The sequence below is a fragment of the Bos indicus x Bos taurus genome, chromosome 9, assembly GCF_003369695.1.
Source record: "Bos indicus x Bos taurus breed Angus x Brahman F1 hybrid chromosome 9, Bos_hybrid_MaternalHap_v2.0, whole genome shotgun sequence".
In the NCBI taxonomy this organism is placed as follows: domain Eukaryota; kingdom Metazoa; phylum Chordata; class Mammalia; order Artiodactyla; family Bovidae; genus Bos; species Bos indicus x Bos taurus.
Window position 1 is genome coordinate 44,692,437 of NC_040084.1, and position 18,781 is coordinate 44,711,217.

Below are 18,781 nucleotides of genomic sequence, written 5' to 3' on the forward strand. Positions count from 1 at the left end.
CTCCCAGCATCAGAGTCTTTTCCAATGAGTCAACTCTTCGCGTGAGGTGGCCCAAGTACTGGAGTTTCAGCTTTAGCATCATTCCTTCCAAGAAATCCCAGGGTTGATCTCCTTCAGAATGGACTGGTTGGATCTCCTTGCAGTTCAAGGAACTCTGAAGAGTCTTCTCCAATACTACAGTTCAAAAGCATCAATTCTTCAGCGCTCAGCCTTCTTCACACCACAGGAAAAACCATAGCCTTGACTAAACTACTATATATGGTAGTGGTAAAAACTGAGTCATAATGTTTGTGAAGCATGTAGCAGAGTGGTAGGCACAAGTGCTTAATAAATGGTTGTTATTGCATTTATTATTAACTGGCTTAAATAGCACAGGGATTATCTGCTTGATCATTTAAAGCTTTAGAGCTATCTAGGACAAATTCTTTTATTGCAGTCAATTCTTGTGCTCTGTTCATATCTCCTTTCATTTGGGTCCATTTTAGTGGTTTGTATTTCCTAGAAAATTGTCCATGTCATTGAGATTTTAAAACTTACTAGCATGGGGTTATGTGAAATATTTCTTACAATGACTTTATTCTCCATGTTTGTGTGTCTTTCTTTATCATTTCAAATTTCCAGTATCTGTAACTTCTTTCCTCTTTATAATTAGTTTAGCCAGAACTTTGGTTGAATATGATGGTGGGGGGATTGTTTGTTTTTAGAAAGGAATGGTTCTAGAACTTTTAAGTTGTATCCTTTAATTTTCTAACTCATTGATTTATTTTTATTTTATTTTTTTGTTACCTTAAAGATTTTTGATTAGAATGTTTAATTAATATTTCACTCTTTCTCCTTTACTGATGATCACTTTTTCCAGGCTTCTGCATCAAGCTTCTGGTGGATTCATCCTCTTCCAGCCTGGGGTGCTTGAGCTGAGGGGCTCTTGAAAGAGCTGTATCAGTCAGGACTCGTGATGAACAGCACCTTTATATATATATGTTTAAAAAGAGCTGAGAAGTTCACGTAATTGAAGATCAGTACATGCCGTAAGGCACAGCTTGATCTAGGACTGCTTGTGATATTTCTGTAAACCTGTCTGCCTCTGTCTCTTAGGTGATCTACTTTTCTCTGGTTGTTTTGTTTTCCAGTAGCCTCTCCCACGTGATAGACAAAGATGGTCCTTGCCCCTTCAGGTTTTACACAGCCCTGACAATCCCAGATCTCATGAGATAGCCTCTCCTTCTATTGTTCACCTCGGTTCCTAAAAAAGGATTCTGGTTGCTTGTCCTGGGTTCATAACTACTTTATTGACTGTTACATGTCAAGGAGAATTGATGGAAGAGTCGGCCTATGAAAGTGAATAGGATTAACTTATGTGAAGAATGTAGAAAGGAGTTAACATAATTAGAATATAGACAGGGATATCACTGACATTTTATGACATTTAGTGTAAGCTGCTGGCACCCAGAAATGGTAAAATCTGATCAAGAGAGGGTGAACCCCAGACTTCCTGAGGGTGTGACTCATTTTCCAGACCTAGTCTTGTATCTCGGAGAAGGCAATGGCACCCCACTCCAGTACTCTTGCCTGGAAAATCCCATGGATGGAGGAGCCTGCTAGGCTGCAGTCCATGGGGTCGCTAAAAGTCGGACACGACTGAGCAACTTCACTTTCACTTTTCACTTTTCTGCATTGGAGAAGGAAATGGCAACCCACTCCAGTGTTCTTGCCTGGAGAATCCCAGGGACGGCGGAGCCTGATGGATTGCCGTCTCTGGGGTCGCACAGAGTCGGACTCGACTGAAGCGACTTAGCAGCAGCAGCAGCCTTGTATCTGGGTGTAGAGCATCTTCCCTGGGCCACGTGTACTTCATCCATCACAGTGTGGGCACTGCCCTTCAGCACATGGCACACCCAGTCCCCAACTGTCCCCCGAGCCTGTTCCAGGTACACTCCTGAATCTGTGCTGTGGACTCAATCAGGTCAGCTGCCTTGATGTGTGTGAGTCATTAAACAAACCCCTGGACCAGCCCTGAGCCTCCTTCTGAATGGGTGTCCTGCCCAGCCCTGGATGAATCCCTGGATCTCAGGGAGGGGAGTTCTGATGGCTAGCAGAGGTCACACCTCACCCCCAACCCCAACTCCAGTCTATCAGTGGGGCATCCTAAGATACTGAAAAGAAACAGATGTCAGCTTCAGGTGTTTTTGTCACATTCTAAGAACTTTAATGGCAAAAGGAGAGGAGGACGACAGAGGATGAGATGGTTGGATGGCATCACGGACTCAGTGGACTTGAACTTGAGCAAACTCAGGGAGATAGTGAAGGACAGGGAGGCCTGGCGTGCTGCAGTCCATGGTGTAGCAGAGTCAGACACGACTGAGCAACTAAACAACAACAAGAACTTTAATTCCTGATAGTTTTGGTTTTCTTATTTTTGAAATAGTCTTGTTATCGTTTGGATTTCCTCAGTGATACAAGAGTTATTCAAGAAAGGATATGCATGTGTTTAACTTCCTCCTGGGTGGGTTTTTAGTTAGATTTGGACTTGATGTGCAGATCGCCTCTGTCCTTGCCAGGCTCCTGGTCAGTAGTAGTATGTACACTGAAGAACAGAGCCAGGTCAGGTTAGTGTTCCAGCTTCAAATGAGCTCCCTGGTAATGGCGAGATTTGAGACCAAGGCTTGAGTCTAAGGTCATAGCGAGACTTTCTGCTTCCTTCCCCTTTGATTGGCATAACTCGCCCAGTGGGGGAACAAGTTGATTTGCCCTCCTGGGGACAGGCAGAGAAGGTGGAAAGAGACCTGGAAGGGCTTTTGGAAGGCTCCACCTGGTCTGTCACCCACATGCAGCAGGAAGCTCAATGGGGCCCTTCCTACCCTGAGAGCAGAGAGGGACCCACTTTTAATTTTTATTCTTTATTTTTTGGCAGAATTAAATTTGGGGCAGTTTATTTTCAAAAAAAATTTTAAAAACCTATTCAGTTGCTTATTCAGTTAATTTGTTATGTTTTAGATTCCAGTATTTTCATATTTCAGACATTTTTGGTGTGTTTAAAACTACCTTGAAACATTTTGGTCCTGTGTAACATTTTCAAATTATGAAAGCAAAAAATTTCAATAGCTCAGAGAGTGAAAGAATCTACTAGCTAAAAAGTATCTGATGAACTCACCAAACAAGAAGGAAAAGTGAATCCATCTCTTGATGCCCTTTACTTCCTCTGTAGTCACACTGGGCTTTTAATGTTAAAAGATAAGCCTTATGGATTTGGGGATCTCACCAATTGGATTTGACATTTCTCGCCCTTGGGGTTTGTAGGGGTTTGTGGGACCAGGAAGAGAAAGGCACCTCCCTGGGTCAGTATAACGGCATTGTAGTTACAAACATGACCCAAACAAGCTTTTCTTGGAATTTAATGTTTCCTTTTTGGTCTGATCTGATGTACTGGTAATGTTTGTAAATGTTCAGAGAACACTGCAAAATATGGGGCACTTTTTTCTTTCATTTGTGGGGTGTCAGTTCCTAAGTGTGTCCTGTAAAGTACGTGCCTCCATTCTTCTATAGTCTCAATTTCTAGACCTGTTTCCTGGAGCAGCTGCCTCTCACTGTATTTGGCACGACCTGCCTCTAGTTTTTCATGTGATCACCCAGCCCTCTTGGCCCTGGGTCCTGCAGCCTCCCAGATGAACTTTGCCACCTCTTGTCGTCTTTTTTAGGGGTGTGTCCTTGCACCTGGGGAGTCATTTCTGAATTCTGCTACACTTCCAGCAAAGAGAGGGGTCCGGGTGCTTCCCCTTCTGACCTCCAGGATGCTCTCAGCTCCTTACACAGGACTGTACAGAAAACACTGCCAGTCCGTGCTGTGACACCAACCACTTGCCTTGATCATAGTTGCTTTAACCAGCACACTCATATATATATATGAGTGTTAGTGTTATCCGCACATGTTTGTGTGCATATGTATATGTACACATATGTATGTATACACATACATGTACACACACACACCTACATATATACCTCCTCGTGTATGTATAATTTGCAGCTAAAATTCCTCCAGGTTTGTGGGATGTAGGTAGCACTCTCCCTGGTTTCACTCGAATGGTACCCGTGCCACAGTCTCCCAGCTGGAAGTCCCTCTGTCATTGGACTGCCTGCCTGCCCCATTCTCTGAGGCCCACTCCACCCTATCCTGGGAGTGGCTTTCCCTCTATTTGTTCTCCTAGAGCTTTTATCTTTATGCATGTGATTCATCTTTTTAATCCTGTATTGCCCATCGTGATGTTCTGTGTTGTTTTTCAGTCGCTCAGTCGCGTCTGACTCTTTTGTGACCTTCCCATGGACTGTAGCCTACCAGGTTCCACTGTCCATGGGATTTTCCAGGCAAGAATACTGGAGTGATTGCCATTTCCTTCTCCAGGGGATCTTCCACGTCTCCTGCTTTGGCAGGTGTATTCTTTACCACTGAGCCACCACAGAAGCCCTATGTTCGTTATATACTTTATCTATTTAATAAGTAACTTATGCATCCTCTTTATTCATATACGTAAGACTAGTGCTTGTGAAAGGACTTGAGATAGTTAGTGGATTGATGTGAGGACAACTTGAAAAAAATTCTGGAAACAGTCAAGGTAAAGGCATCTCCAGCTCCCAAACTGAGCAACACTTTGCCAGGTAGCTGTGTTTTCTTTTTATTAAATTATGGTAAGAACATTTAACACGAATTCTGATCTCTTAATGGCATTTAATGTGTATAATATAGTATTGTTAACACAGTGTTGTACAGCAGGATTTAGTTGTCTTGCATAACTGAAACTTCCCTTTCAAGGTTTCTAATAGTTAAGGCAAAATGAAATGTGAATTGGATTTCTTAGCTTTGAGCAACTATTCTTAGAAAAATGTGTTCAGACTCATCCATAGCTATAAAATCTAAACTCGTGATCCTCTTTAAAAAGCTCAGCTGCTGGTGTCATTTCATGGGCTTTTGAGTTTCAGTGATTTTAATAATACCCTGGAGTATGAGTTTGGATACTGAGACTCCTGCCGGACAAGAGTAATTTAATTCTCCTCACCCTGCTTCTTTATCATCATACAATTGCTCAAGTTTTTCTTTTCATTATCCTTATACCTCTTCTTCCTTTCCCCCAAATGTGTTCTAATTTTCAGACCAAGAAGTCAGACTGTTAAATCCATAAATGACCAAGAAGTCATTATTGGTATTCTTTGGGACCCTAAATTTCACAAACCCCTTAACAGAAGTTTTACCTGCACCTTCATGAAGAGGACCTGCTCATATTATAAAGATGCACATTATGATAGAACTTAGACTGTTAAGAACTTGAACATTGTTTGCATCTGGATATTGGAAGGGTGTCGTCTTTAAATATTGCTCTAGTTAAAGTAATTGACTAACATTTGTGGGTGACATATTGGATATAATGAGCCTGGTTATTTGGTAGCGTTGTTATGACTGTTCTGATGGTTTTCCGAACATTTCATATGAGAAAAGCCAGTGTGCCTGCTTTGGTGTGAGATGGATTCTGTGGCAGCAGTTGTGATTGTACCGAGAGATGCCAAGCAGCATAGAATCCACGGGTGAGCACAGTTTACCTTTGCAGGGAAAATTGACTAAGGATCTATGACTCCTGGATCCACTGTGGTCCTCCTAGAGCCAGGGTCAGGCCTAGGTGCAGCCTCATCCAAACACAAATCAGAAGGACTAGGGGAATGAAGGCTGCAGGGCTTCTTCCCCAGAGGACCCCCAGTAGAAAGGGCCCTTCTAGGACTCTCAGTCTGCTGGGTCTCAGGGTGGGAGCCCTCAGAAGCTTGAACGTTCTGCTGAGACCCTTCTAGTAACCAACCATCTGACCAAGATGTGAGCGTGGGCTTACCCATCTTCTCTCTCCCCACTCCCATTCCTCCCCTCTGTCCCAGCCCTGCTCCTTTTTGAGACAGGCCATTCTACATGGACTTGTCTCTCACCAGACTACTGCCTGAGCCTCCTAACCAGCTTCCCTGTTTCCACTTTAGCTCCCCCATTGTCTGTTCTCCACCCAGAGCAAGAGGAGCCCTTTAAAAAGGTAAACGAGGGCCAGGAGTCAGCCTCGGGCACTGTTACAGTGACTGAAAGAACATAACTCTGGCTTCAGTGCTGTTGCTAACTCACTGAGTGACCTTGGCCAGGTGACCTTATTACCACCTGCCTCCACTTTCGTGTCTGTAAGACTGCACACCCAGGGTGACATGGAGCCAGCAGTAAATGGGGCTTGAGATGCTCAGGCTCCCACCTCCCACAGAGATGGTGGGGACAGACATTGCCGACAGGTGACCCAGCAGAGACAAAGACTGGGAGAGGAGCTCAGTGGACTGAGGCCAGGGACAGGAGGGAAGGTCATGTCAAAAGGTCCAGTTTACTTCACCCATGAAATCAGGTAATGCTTTTGCCTCCCTGGTGGCTCAGACGATAAAGAATCCGTCTGCGATGCAGGAGACCTGGGTTTGATCCCTGGGTCTGTAAGATCCCTGGAGAAGGAAATGGCAACCCACTCCAGTATTCTTGCTTGGAAAATCCCATGGACAGGGGAGCCTGGTGGGCTACAGTCCATGGGGTTGCAAAGAGTCAGACATGACTGAGTGACTAACACACCCACCCACCCCTCAACTCCCCCCCACCCTCAGAATGCTACACACACACTACACCCCCCGCAGAGTACCAACACACACACACACACACACACCACCGCACCACACCACACCCCCACTCCCACCCCACCCCGGAGTGCTGCCCCTCCTGGCTTTGCAGCTGTCCATCGATTTTGTAACTAAAAAGCAAAAAGTATCTTTGTGGACACTTCCTAATGAGATAGAGTGGGGTCAGCAAACTTCCTGTAAAGGGCCACGTAGGAAATATTTTAGATGATGTGAGTCACCCAGGTCACTGTTAGGTTTTCCACCCTTGCCTGCACCCAGCTGTTAAAAATATAAAACCTATTCTAGGCTCGAGTACCATAGGAAAGCAGGCCATGGTGAGGTTTGCCAATCCCTCATGATAGGTGGTTGGAGTTGTATTTCTGTGGGACTCAGTTTTATTTTCTGTTTGAATGAAATGAGAAATGTGACGTGTAACCGTTTTATTTCTCCTGAATTGATCCTCTTGCAAAACTCTTGTTAATCACTGTAGTCATACCTCATACTCTTTCCCGCTTGTTTTCAAGCACATTATAAACCTTGAGTTTTAGAGCAGCTTTCTCGCAGCACAGAATCGTGGTTCTCCAGCATGGGGTCATTGCTTTGTGTAGGAGAGCCCATTTAAAGACCATTTTGAGCTGGGTGGGCCTTTAAGTCTGCATGGACTCTAGCAATAATGCGTCTTTTGTGTGCCATTCCGAATATAGTAAGGTGTTCATTTCCTGAAGTTTTCTCCTATCAAAACGGTTTGCCTTTGCATAGACATTTGATTCAACCTTCAGTTGGGCTGATACATTTATTCATGCTTCATTTCTAATAGCCAGATGTGAATTATTATGAAGCCCGGATTTTATAGTATTATAAACTTTCTGACTGCTTAGTTATAAACAGGCTAAGCTTGGATACAACTGATCTGTTGTAGAAACTGTCACTTCCTCTGCCAGCATCTCCTGACCTCCTGAGGCTACCTCTTGCTTTTCTTCCAAACCATTATTGTCAATAAACTTACTCAGTGCCACCCACTTTCCAATTTTTTTTTTTTTAATACTCTATAGTTTCAACATTTAGCAAAGTTCTCAAGTTGACAAGAGTAGTAGGTCTTGGAAAAATTGTCAAAAACAAAATTGATAAGCTGGTGCCTGGGTATCTCTGGCTTGGTTAGATAGTACCTGGGTATCTCTAGCTTGTATCTCTAGCTTGGTTTCTTTATATCTGATATTTGGGGATCACTGGCTGCTGAGAAGCCAGGAGCCTTGGCCTGGGGTGAGTGCCCTTTCTTGACAGCATGTGATCTGAGCAGTGGAATAGTGTGTTCATTGAGAACAGATTCAAGAACTGGCTCTGCCACTTTCCAGCTGCGCAATGTTCGTCACCTTTTGAACTACTCTAAGACTTGGGCACCTGATGTGAAGAGCTGACTCATTTGAAAAGACCTGACACTGGGAAAGATTGAGGGCAGGAGGAGAAGGGGACGACAGAGGATGAGGTGGTTGGGTGGCATCACCGACTCAATGGACATGGCTTTGGGTGGACTCCGGGAGTTGGTGATGGACAGGGAGGCCTGGCCTGCTGCGGTTCATGGGGTCGCAAAGAGTCGGACACGACTGAACTGAACTGAAGACTCAGTCTCCCCATCCAGAAAGTTGGGCTGAAAAAGAACCTTCTCCATTGAATATGAGTTCTAAATGAGTTAATACTTGGTTGGTACAGAGTGCCGTGTGAGTATTACTGTTATTTATTGAGGGAAAGTATGCTTTTGCTGATACATTTTTTCCAAAATCTTTTTTCCTGCTTTTATTGAGATACAGTTGATGTACAGCACTGTGTAAGTTTAAGGTGTACAGCATAATGATTTGATCTGCTTGTATCTTAGTTGACATCCATCAACTCATTCAGATAGGAAAAGAAAGAAGAAAAAAGTTTTTTTTCCTTGGGATGAGAATTCAGGATTTTATTCTAACAACATTTATATCTTTTAAAGCAATGTCAGTTATAGTCATCATGTTGTACATGACATACCTAGTAGTTATCTTATAACTGGAAGTTTGTGCATTTTGACCACCTTCATTCAGTTCCCACTTGCCTTATCTCCTTCCTGCCTCTAGTAACCACAAATCTGATTTTTCTATGAGTTTGTGGATTTTGGTTTTGTTTTACATTAGTCCACATATGAGTGAGATCATGCAGTATTTGTCTTTCTCCGTTAGACTTAATGTCCTCAAGTTCCATCCGTGTTATCACAAATGGCAGGATATCCCACTTTTCTTATGACTGGATTACACTTGTCTGTATGTCGTCCACATTTTCTTTATTCATTCGTCTGTCAGGGGACACTTTGGCCATTTCCATGTTGTGACTGTTGTAAATAATGCTGCTGTCAACTTGAGGGTGCAGATGCCTCCTCAACACAATGTTTTTGTCTCCTCAGGATATAGTCCCAGGAGTGAAATTGCTGAACCTTGCTGGTAATATTAATGGATAACACTGCATGTGGAAAATCTTATATCTGACATGCTTTGTTCATTTAAATTTTCTCTCCAGGCTTTCGTGGAGGCCCAGAACAAGATTACCGTGCCGTTTCTTGAGCAGTGTCCTATTAGAGGTTTATACAAAGAGAGAATGACTGAATTGTATGACTATCCCAAGTATAGCTGCCACTTCAAGAAAGGGAAAAGGTATGTGAACTTGCTTTCATTTCATTTTCTTTTTGCTTTCCTTAAATTTTACAGTACAAATTCCAAACAACTTACCAGTTTATAAACATTATAAAATCAATTCATTTCTATGCTTGACTATGAAAATAGTATTTTTTTTTTGGTCTGTTGTCCACATTCTTAAAAGAAGGACTAAGAAATTTGGCAGAGATGTGTCCTAGGATGAAACTAGACTGTAGGAAGTAGTTGTTATCTTGTGGCTAGTAATTGGTGAGATAGCATGATTCATAGACAGCAGTGGGGATTTATTTGCCTCTAAAATTAATCCTCTTTGGCTTATGCTACATGAAAAGACTTTATTAGATGCCTTTCTTCCATCCAAGAATGGCAGTAGGCCAAGAGGGAGCACCCATTAATTCACCTCTCTTGTTCCTCTCCTTCTGACACTCACTTAAAACATAGCCTCTTGTTCGCCTTTTAAGTCTTTTTGGAACCACTACCACAGATTCACTTTAGAAATTATTAGACTCCCCCGACACAGAAATCAGCAAAGTATGCTCTGCATGCCAAGCCTCGCCCACCTCCTACTTTGCAAATGAAGTTTAAATGGCACACAGCCATGGTCATTTGCTTGTGTGTTATTCATGGCTGCTTTATACCACAACTGCAGGATTGAGTCTGTATGGTGCCCAAAGCCTAAATAATTTGCAGTCTTGCTCATTACAGAAAAAGTTTGCCCGCCCCTTGCCCTAGGAGCATGACTAAGGAAGGGAACTGGTACATTTTAGCAAATCTGCTGTCTTCTCCATTGAAAAGAAAAAGTTACTGCTTTACTGAATATCGGTTTTCATTTTAGCATATAAAGCAGCCTTTATTTAGCTGATGTGCAGAATCACAGTGAATTGTTTTAATACCTAAAGCAATTCAAGTAACAAATTCTAGGTACAGGGAGCTGGTGGGACCTTCCACTGTAGTCCCCTGGCACAGCCTATGTGCAATTGTAGCTTTGTATGTTGTTTTTCCTTTTGTTTTTATGTGTTTGGTTTTACTCCACAACTAAATAAAGACCGTCTCTGTCCCCCAGGTATTTCTATTTTTACAATACAGGTTTGCAGAACCAACGAGTATTATATGTACAGGATTCTTTAGAGGGTGAAGCCAGAGTGTTCCTCGACCCCAACACACTCTCCGATGATGGCACAGTGGCACTCCGAGGTGAGGGCTCCGTAGCCAGGCCTGCGGGAGTCCTGGGGCCCGCGCTGACAGCTCTGATGTGGGTGCAGTCGTCCCACCCTTGAGAGACCAGACAGAGTGTGAACCATATTGTGAAACAGAAGCACATGCAATGTCGGGAAAGCTGATTTCGGCACAGTATATTTAGAACACACGAGTGGTCACACCTTCTGACAGCATGAAGCAGAACTAGAGAATAATTCACACTGTACCTAAATTAGCTTCTAGGGCTTCTGGGATCTTGAAGTATCACCACCACTTTCTGTAGCATCTCTGCGACCTACCTGTATTTGGAAAAAAAATTAATTCTCTTCCTAAAGAAATTTAAGTTGTACAAAGAATGTTTTAACTGTACATGTAAAACAGGAAAGAATATGAAGTCTACTTCCTTGATAAGAAAAACTGATGAGTTTTAAAATTTAGTTGATTGTTATGATGTTAGGATTAAAAGTATAAAACACAATCTTGTAGAAATTAGACAACTTGATCCTTTGTCCCCTGAGGATGAATAAGTTTTGCTATATGCAAAAATATGTATTCAGCTGCTGTATGTCTCCTAAGTAACTTCCCCCAAAATAAACTCCAGAGTCAATAAGATTACTCCAGTTTTGTGCCATAAACACCCAACTTTAGGGTAAGAATATTGTCTATACACTGTATCTATCTATGATTTACAAATTGCACACTCTGAGAATCATCACTGACTAGTATTCTAGATGTTTAGTTGAGTTGGCTCAGCATATTCTATTTTTGAAAAAGCACAAGTGTAGATTCAGCCCTACAAAATTGAGCAGTTGGAACTCTGAAGTCCTGTAATCGATTAGATGGAAATTAAAGAGCCCTGTTTCAGCAGATGTGTGCAAAGACCCCTTTATAAAGTCAGTTAGTCATTTAGTGCTTCCTCTTCCTCTCCCCGACTAGGCTGTATATGTAAATGATGATCCTTAGTCTAATTAGTACTGAGAGTAATCATAATCAGTATTGGAAATAAGACGCCAGCAAGTTTATTGTGAGTATTCTTTGTTAAATTTGATCTTAGAGTTGTGAAAGAATTTAATACACTGATACTGTGCAGTAATATACTCTAAATAGAAACTCACTTCATTTTAACCAAAGTCTATCTTGCAACTCACCCAGAAGGACTTCATTATAACAGGCTCTTGTTTCTCACTTCAATAATACATTCCAAAAACTTTTTTCTGTAATGTTTGTCACATACAGGCCCCGATGGATAACATGGTAAATTAGACATGGAACTTGGTCTCAGTCTTTGAGTTTTCTGAAGACCATATTATTGGAGAAGGAAATGGCAACCCACTCCAGTATTCTTGCCTGGAGAATTCCATGGACAGAGGGGCCTGGCAAGTACAGTCCATGGGGTTGCAAAGAGTTGGACACGACTGAGCTGAAACTCCAGTACTTTGGCCACCTCATGCGAAGAGTTGACTTATTGGAAAAGACTCTGATGCTGGGAGGGATTGGGGGCAGGAGGAGAAGGGAACGACAGAGGATGAGATGGCTGGATGGCATCACTGACTTGAAGGATGTGTGTTTGAGTGAACTCCGGGAGTTGGTGATGGACAGGGAGGCCTGGCATGCTGCAATTCATGGGGTCGCAAAGAGTTGGACACGACTGAGCAACTGAACTGAACTGAGCAACTAACACAACAACAGACATTCAGATTCTTTTTATAGTGTATGATTTTTTTAAAATATACATTTTAAAGTCAAAATATTTTATTTGCATTTTCCCTGAAATTTTTTAAATTATATATAACTTATGCAGACAAAAAGAAATGAATATTTACTCCATTACTTTCTTGACCCTTTTCTGTATTTATATACATATGAGCCTGGATGCTTTATAGGAATTATAAATGATTAATAAATAGGTTTTATGAAATTTTAACTTTATTTTTCACTCATAGAAGTTCCTTTCAAAATAGTAGGAAACCTCTGAAAGTAGTTTGGTTTCTTAGGATGATTTTCAGCCTCCAGTGAAGGTTAGCAGACATCATAAGAGGATATCTCTGGTGCCTGGTGCCAAATATTACACATTCTTTATGATCATAAAAGCCAATGGAAACATAAATATTGGTCAGGAAGCATCCCACAGTGGTTAGGACGTTCAGTCTGTGACAGCCCCAGAGAGTGGGGCGTGGTGCGCTCGTTCATCTGCGGTGTTGCTTGCCTTATTTTTCACTGTCACTTTTGAAATATGCACTGCGTGAGTCTTCACTGCAAACCCTCGGGCTTCATTTACCTGGGCTTTTGGTTGTCAGATGGTGTGAATGTTAATCCTTGCGTGCTAGCAATTCTCAGAAAATGAGGTCGGAAGGAGTGATTTCAAGTAGTTTGGAATCCATTCCAAAAATTAGATAATGGTTCTAGTTTAGTTCTGTTACATTCAGTCATTACTCTAGAAGCAGTTTCCTTCCTCCCTTTCCCCTCCCTCTGAATATAAATAAAATATGCTGAAATCCCAGATGAGCTCTGCTTTTAAATGAGCTACTTATTGAATTATAGAAAATTTTAAATGGAAGCATCCTAGTGGTCATATTTGGAAAGGTTAGAGAATTTGTCCAAGGTCATAAGACAAATTCCTGCAAGTCCTGGGTGAGCCCCAGGATTCTCATTACCAGTTTCCTGCTCCTCCTGTTGCCGCTTTCTGCCTCCATATGTGATGGGAAAACCCTTGTCAGCATGGCGGACAGTGGGCAAGGCTGGGAGTTGAGTTCCCATGTTCACTGACAATTTCTCATGTGTCCCTTAGGCTATGCATTCAGTGAGGATGGTGAATATTTTGCCTATGGTCTGAGTGCCAGCGGCTCCGACTGGGTGACCATCAAGTTCATGAAAGTCGATGGTGCCAAAGAGCTTCCAGATGTGCTTGAAAGAGTCAAGTTCAGTTGTATGGCCTGGACCCATGACGGGAAGGGGATGTTCTACAACGCATACCCGCAGCAGGATGGGAAAAGTGATGGTAGGTTGCGACTTGAGATGAAGCACCTTTTTCATGAAATGAAGTGTGTCTCCACATAACTTAGAGAAGAAGCTAGACCCTGCATAGAGGTTGCTTGGTCTAGAACCATGTTTCCTTGAAGGATGTTGTATCTGTTACCATTGTTGTGTAACAGATCTGCCAAAACTTTGTGGTTCACAATAATGACCATTTATTTTTGCTCGTGAGTCTGCAAATTGGCCAGGCAGTTCTGGGTGTAGCTGAATTCTGTCATGTACCTGTGATTAGCTGCCAGTCAGTTGAACATGTCTGGGGCCTCCATGATGCTCCATGTGGTCTCATCCTCTAGCAGGCCAGCCCGGGCTTGTGTGCACAACAGCTCTTCAAGAGAGAGCCGAAAGGCACGACCTCCTTGATGCCTGGGCTTGCTCCTGGAACATCACTTCACTGCTTTCTTTTGGCCAAAGCAAGCCACAGGGCCATTCAAGGGTAGGGAGACAAATACAGGGAATTGTGAAAAATTGGAGCCATTTTTATTGCAGTGTCTATTCTTCACAGATGTAGTCTCTCTCCCAAGAGGGTCATGGAGAAAATGGATTTTTTTAAAAAATAAAACCGACTTATTTAATGAGGTTTAATGAGTGATGATAAAGTTTTACAGTAATCACATCTCTTCCTCTCAGAAGTTGCAGGTCATCTGTTGGTCACATTTGTCTTGACACTTTTGTCCTTGTTAACTTCCGGGGCATGTGTTCTCCTTTTGAGTTGCACAGAGATCCTGTTATGTGCAACTGGTCCCCTTTTTTCCCTTCACCTCTCACCTTCCTAGGTAGGAAGGACACTATAGCTTGTACCTTACTGGTACAAGCTGTCAGCATCATCTTCTTTATGCTACTCCTTATTTCCATGTGGTGTAAAGCATTTTCATGTTGTCTTGGTTGGTCTTTACAGGTGGGTTTTACCATCTGTTTGCTGAAGATTTGGAGCTGGGGTGCAGGGTCTCAGTTACTTTTTGCAGTGTGTGGGCTAGCAGGAAGCAAGGCTAGTCCAGTGCTTTCTCCTGCACGTGCTGTCCCCTTGCCATGAATTGCTATATCGTTGGGGATACATGTTCTTTTCTCTTTTCCCCCAAGATGAGTTGGGAGTGAGTCTATTATGCTTTTCATTTTTTTCAGCTACAGTTAGCTTTTGCTGCCTTTGATTAGATTACTGTAGTACCTTTTTCTTGGTTCAACCAATGAACTACAGGAGGAATTAAGAGTAGGCTTTTTATTCAAGGATGCTGGCTAAAGAAAGCTCTCTGTGCTCTGTGTACTGAATTAGCTGCCTGTGTTAAGAGTGCTACTGAGTTAGAAAAGGGTTGTTTCCAAGTCCCAGGAGACCAAAAAAGTTTATCACTAGCTGTTTCTTGTTAGAGGACAGTGTTACTAAGTTAACTTCTGGAAAAGCATGAAAATTATTATTTAACCTCAACTTCCATTGGCAGAAATAGTTATAATTAGTAACCGTGGTTGATTTAAGAAAACCAACATCTCCCAGCTGTAATTTTGCTGTCCTCTTGTCTGGAAGACCTCAACAGCCTCTCAGCTTGTGTGGTAGAGGACTTATTGAGTGAGGCTAAGCAATTCTGGTCCTGTGTTTCTTACTAGTGTTCCTAGAAAGCCCATGGAGAATCACCAAGTACTGTAAAACTTTTTTTTTTTTTCATGTGATGGTATCCTTTTTCTTTTTTCCTTCAACATTTTATCAACCTTCAACATTTTATCAAACATCCAAAATCAGCAAATATGTGTGATTATTTCTAGGGTGATAATCAACTGATACTTAACCCTCTGTTTTTTTTTAAATAGACTTAATCTTTTGTTGTTGTTGTTATTCAGTATTTTTATGCATTATAAAAATAATCATCATCATAAGTCATTACCATCTGTCACCATACAAAGTTATTACAAATTGTTGACTAAATTCCCTGTGCTGTACATTGTATTCTTGTGACATTTATTTGGGAATGGGAAGTTTGCACCTCTAATCCTGTTTACCTATATTGCCCATCCTCCCACCCCTCTCCCCTCTGGCAACCACCCGTTTGTTCTCTGTAGCTATGAGTAGGCTTCATCTTTTAGAGCAGATTTAGATTACACCAGAATTGAGTAGAAGGTACCAAGATTTCCCATATACCCTCTGTTCCTTATCCATGCATAGCCTCCCCCATTATCAACATCCCCACCAGAGGCTACAATAGATGAGCCTACATGGACACATCATAATCACCCCAAATCCATAGTTGACATCAGAGTTCACTCTCGGTTTGGGCAAATGTATAATGATATGCATCCAGCATTGTAGCATTTTCACTGCCTTCATAATCCTCTGTGTTCCACCTGTGCATCCTTCCTTCCTCTGCCAGTCCCTGGCAACCACTGATATTTTTACTGTCCCTATAACTTTGCCTTTTCCAGAGTGTCATATACTTGGAATCATATAGTATGTAGCCTTTCAGGTTGACTTCTTTCACTTACTAATGTGTATTTAAGTTTCGCCATATGTTTTTGTGGCTTGGTAGCTCAGTTCTTTTTAGCACTGAATAACATTCCATTGTCTAGATGTACTGTAGTTTGTTTATCCATTCACCTCTGAAGTACATCTTGGTTGCTTCCAAGTTTTGGCATTTATGAATAAAGTTGCTGTTAACCCCTGTGTACAGATTTTTGTGTTGATTTAAGTTTGCAGCTCATTTGGATAAATACCAGTGAACATAGTTTCTGCATCTTTTATGTTTAGTTTTGTAAGAAACCGCCAGACTATGTCCTGAAGTGGCTGTACAATTACATTTCCACCAGCAATGAATGAGAATTCCTGTTATTCCACATCTTGGCCAGCATTTGGTGGTGTGATGTTTTCTGGGTTTTGGCCATTCTAATAGGTATGTAGTAGCATCTCCTTGTTTTAATTTGCAATTCCTTGACGCATGCTGCAGAGCATCTTTTCATATGCTTATTTTCCTGTATCTTCTTTGGGAGGCTAAGGTCTGTTAAGGTCTTTGGCCCTTTTTAAAATCTGTTTTCTTATTTTGGTCTTTGTTTTCCTATTGTTGAGTTTTTAAAATTCTTCGTATATTTTGGATAACAGTCCTTTATCAGATGTGTCTTTTGCAAATATTTTCTCCCAATCTGTGGCTTGTCTTTTCATTCTCTTAACAGTGTCTTTCATGGAGCAGAAGGTTTTAATTTTAATGAAGTCTGACTTATCAGTATTTCTTTCATGCCTTTGGTGTTGTATCTAAAAAGTCATCACCAGACCCAAGGTCATCTAGGTTTTCTTCTGCGTTATCTTTTAGAAGTTTTGGGGGAGTTTTTTTAATTTTTTGGACCACACAGCATGTGGGATCTCAGTCCACCAACCAGGGATCAAACCCCATGCCCACTGCAGTGGAAGCATGAAGTCTTAACCACTAGGCCACCAGGGAGGTCTCTCTTATAGGAGTTTCTTGATTGCATTTGCATTATAAAGCCTGCAATCCATTTTGGGTTAATTTTTGCAAAGTGTGTAAGGCCTCTGTCTTGATTCATTTTTTGCACGGGGATGCCCAGTTGTTACAGCACCATTTGTTGAAGGGACTGTCTTTTCTTCACTGTATTGCCTTTTTTCTTTATCAAAGATCCATTGACTTTTTTTATGTGGGGCTCTCTACTCTGTTCTCTTGATCTGTTTGTTCTTTTGCTAATACCACCCTGTCTGGATTCCATGTAATAAATCTTGAAGTTGGGTAGTGAAGGTGCTCCAACTTTGTTCTCTTCTTTGAATATTGTGTTGGCTCTTCCAGGTCTTTTGCCTCTCCACGTAAACTTTAGGATCAGTTTGTCCATGTCCACGAAATAACTTGCTGAGATTCTGACTGGGATTGCACTGAATCTGTAGATCAAGTTGAAAAGAATTGACATCTTGACAATATTGAGTGTCTTCCATAAGATATTGAGTATATCTTTCTGTTGATTTATTCTTTGATTTCTTTCATCAGTTGTGTAATTTTTGTCCTATATATCTTATACATATTTTCTTAGATTTATACCTAAGCATTCCATTTGGGGAACTGCTAATGTAAATGGTATTGTGTTTTTAATTTCAAATTCCACTTTTTCATTGCTAGTATATAGAAAAGTGATTAACTATGGTATATTGACTTTGTATTGGATAATCCTATAACCAGATACTTAGCTTTTTAGATGCTTCTAGCATTGTCTACTGTGGGAAGAATAGATTTTCTTAAAATTGTCAGCTGCGTTTCAGTGTACATTTTTAACCCCTTCAGGCACAGAAACATCCACCAATCTCCACCAAAAGCTCTGCTACCATGTGTTGGGGACTGATCAGTCAGAAGATATTTTGTGTGCTGAGTTTCCTGATGAGCCTAAGTGGATGGGTGGAGCTGAGGTATTGTACTACCATGAAATTTTATCCACAAATAGCATCTGTCATGGATTGTGTATATAAATATTCTCTTTACATGGTGATCCTTATGGATAGTGGGAAAGAAGTTGAATATTCTTTTGTTAAAAATATTAGACCTCAAGTGTACTCTTAATAGCGAAGGTGATAAATCTTTTAAAGGTAATCTCAACATAAAAATCTCAGTACTAAAAGTAATACATGCTTATGGTAAAAATGTAAAAGTACAAAGTAATGCAAAGTAGAACATGAATATTTCAAAACTTGATCCTAATCTCAGAGATGAAGAGAGTTTTCGTCCAGAAGTCTCTTTTTACACAAGTGAGAGTGAGGGCGAAGAGTGTTTGCTTTTCTTTTTTATACAGCGGTGCTCTTCATGCTTCTTGTTTACTTGTTTTTACATTCAAAAGTGTGTCTTTTGGATGTTTACGCATCTCACAGATGGTTCATACCTTCCTGGTCTTGAAAAGAAAGAGCCTCTGGTGAAGTGATACATCTTTGTAGTTACTCTCTCAGATTTTATTCTGCATCTTGAGAATCAGCTGTTAAAAAAACTTAAAAATGCTTAGAATAAGAATTAGGCTTTTGTCAGCTCATTTATATATATATATATATATATATATATATATATATGAAATATATATTTTTTTAAGATATAAAAGCATTCTCAATGTTTTCATATAGGAGAGCTATCACCCCATTCTTACTGGGAGTGAGCGATTCACTAGAAACTTTTTAGTCCATTGAGCCTCTTATGTCTTCTCTGGGATATAGTTAGAACTTTGGTATGAAAGGGCATTTTAGATGTGAACTTCTGAAC

At 41.2% G+C, this 18,781-nt stretch overlaps 1 protein-coding gene across 1 annotated transcript in view; it reads left to right on the top strand.

The window, feature by feature from the left end:
• Positions 1-18,781, top strand: part of PREP (prolyl endopeptidase) — a 132,511-nt gene that overhangs the window by 16,990 nt on the left and 96,740 nt on the right. The window contains exons 3-6 of the mRNA XM_027551311.1: positions 9,208-9,341; positions 10,405-10,535; positions 13,327-13,536; positions 17,825-17,946. Coding sequence (XP_027407112.1) covers positions 9,208-9,341; positions 10,405-10,535; positions 13,327-13,536; positions 17,825-17,946 — 597 coding nt within the window. The remainder of the gene's footprint in view (positions 1-9,207; positions 9,342-10,404; positions 10,536-13,326; positions 13,537-17,824; positions 17,947-18,781) is intronic.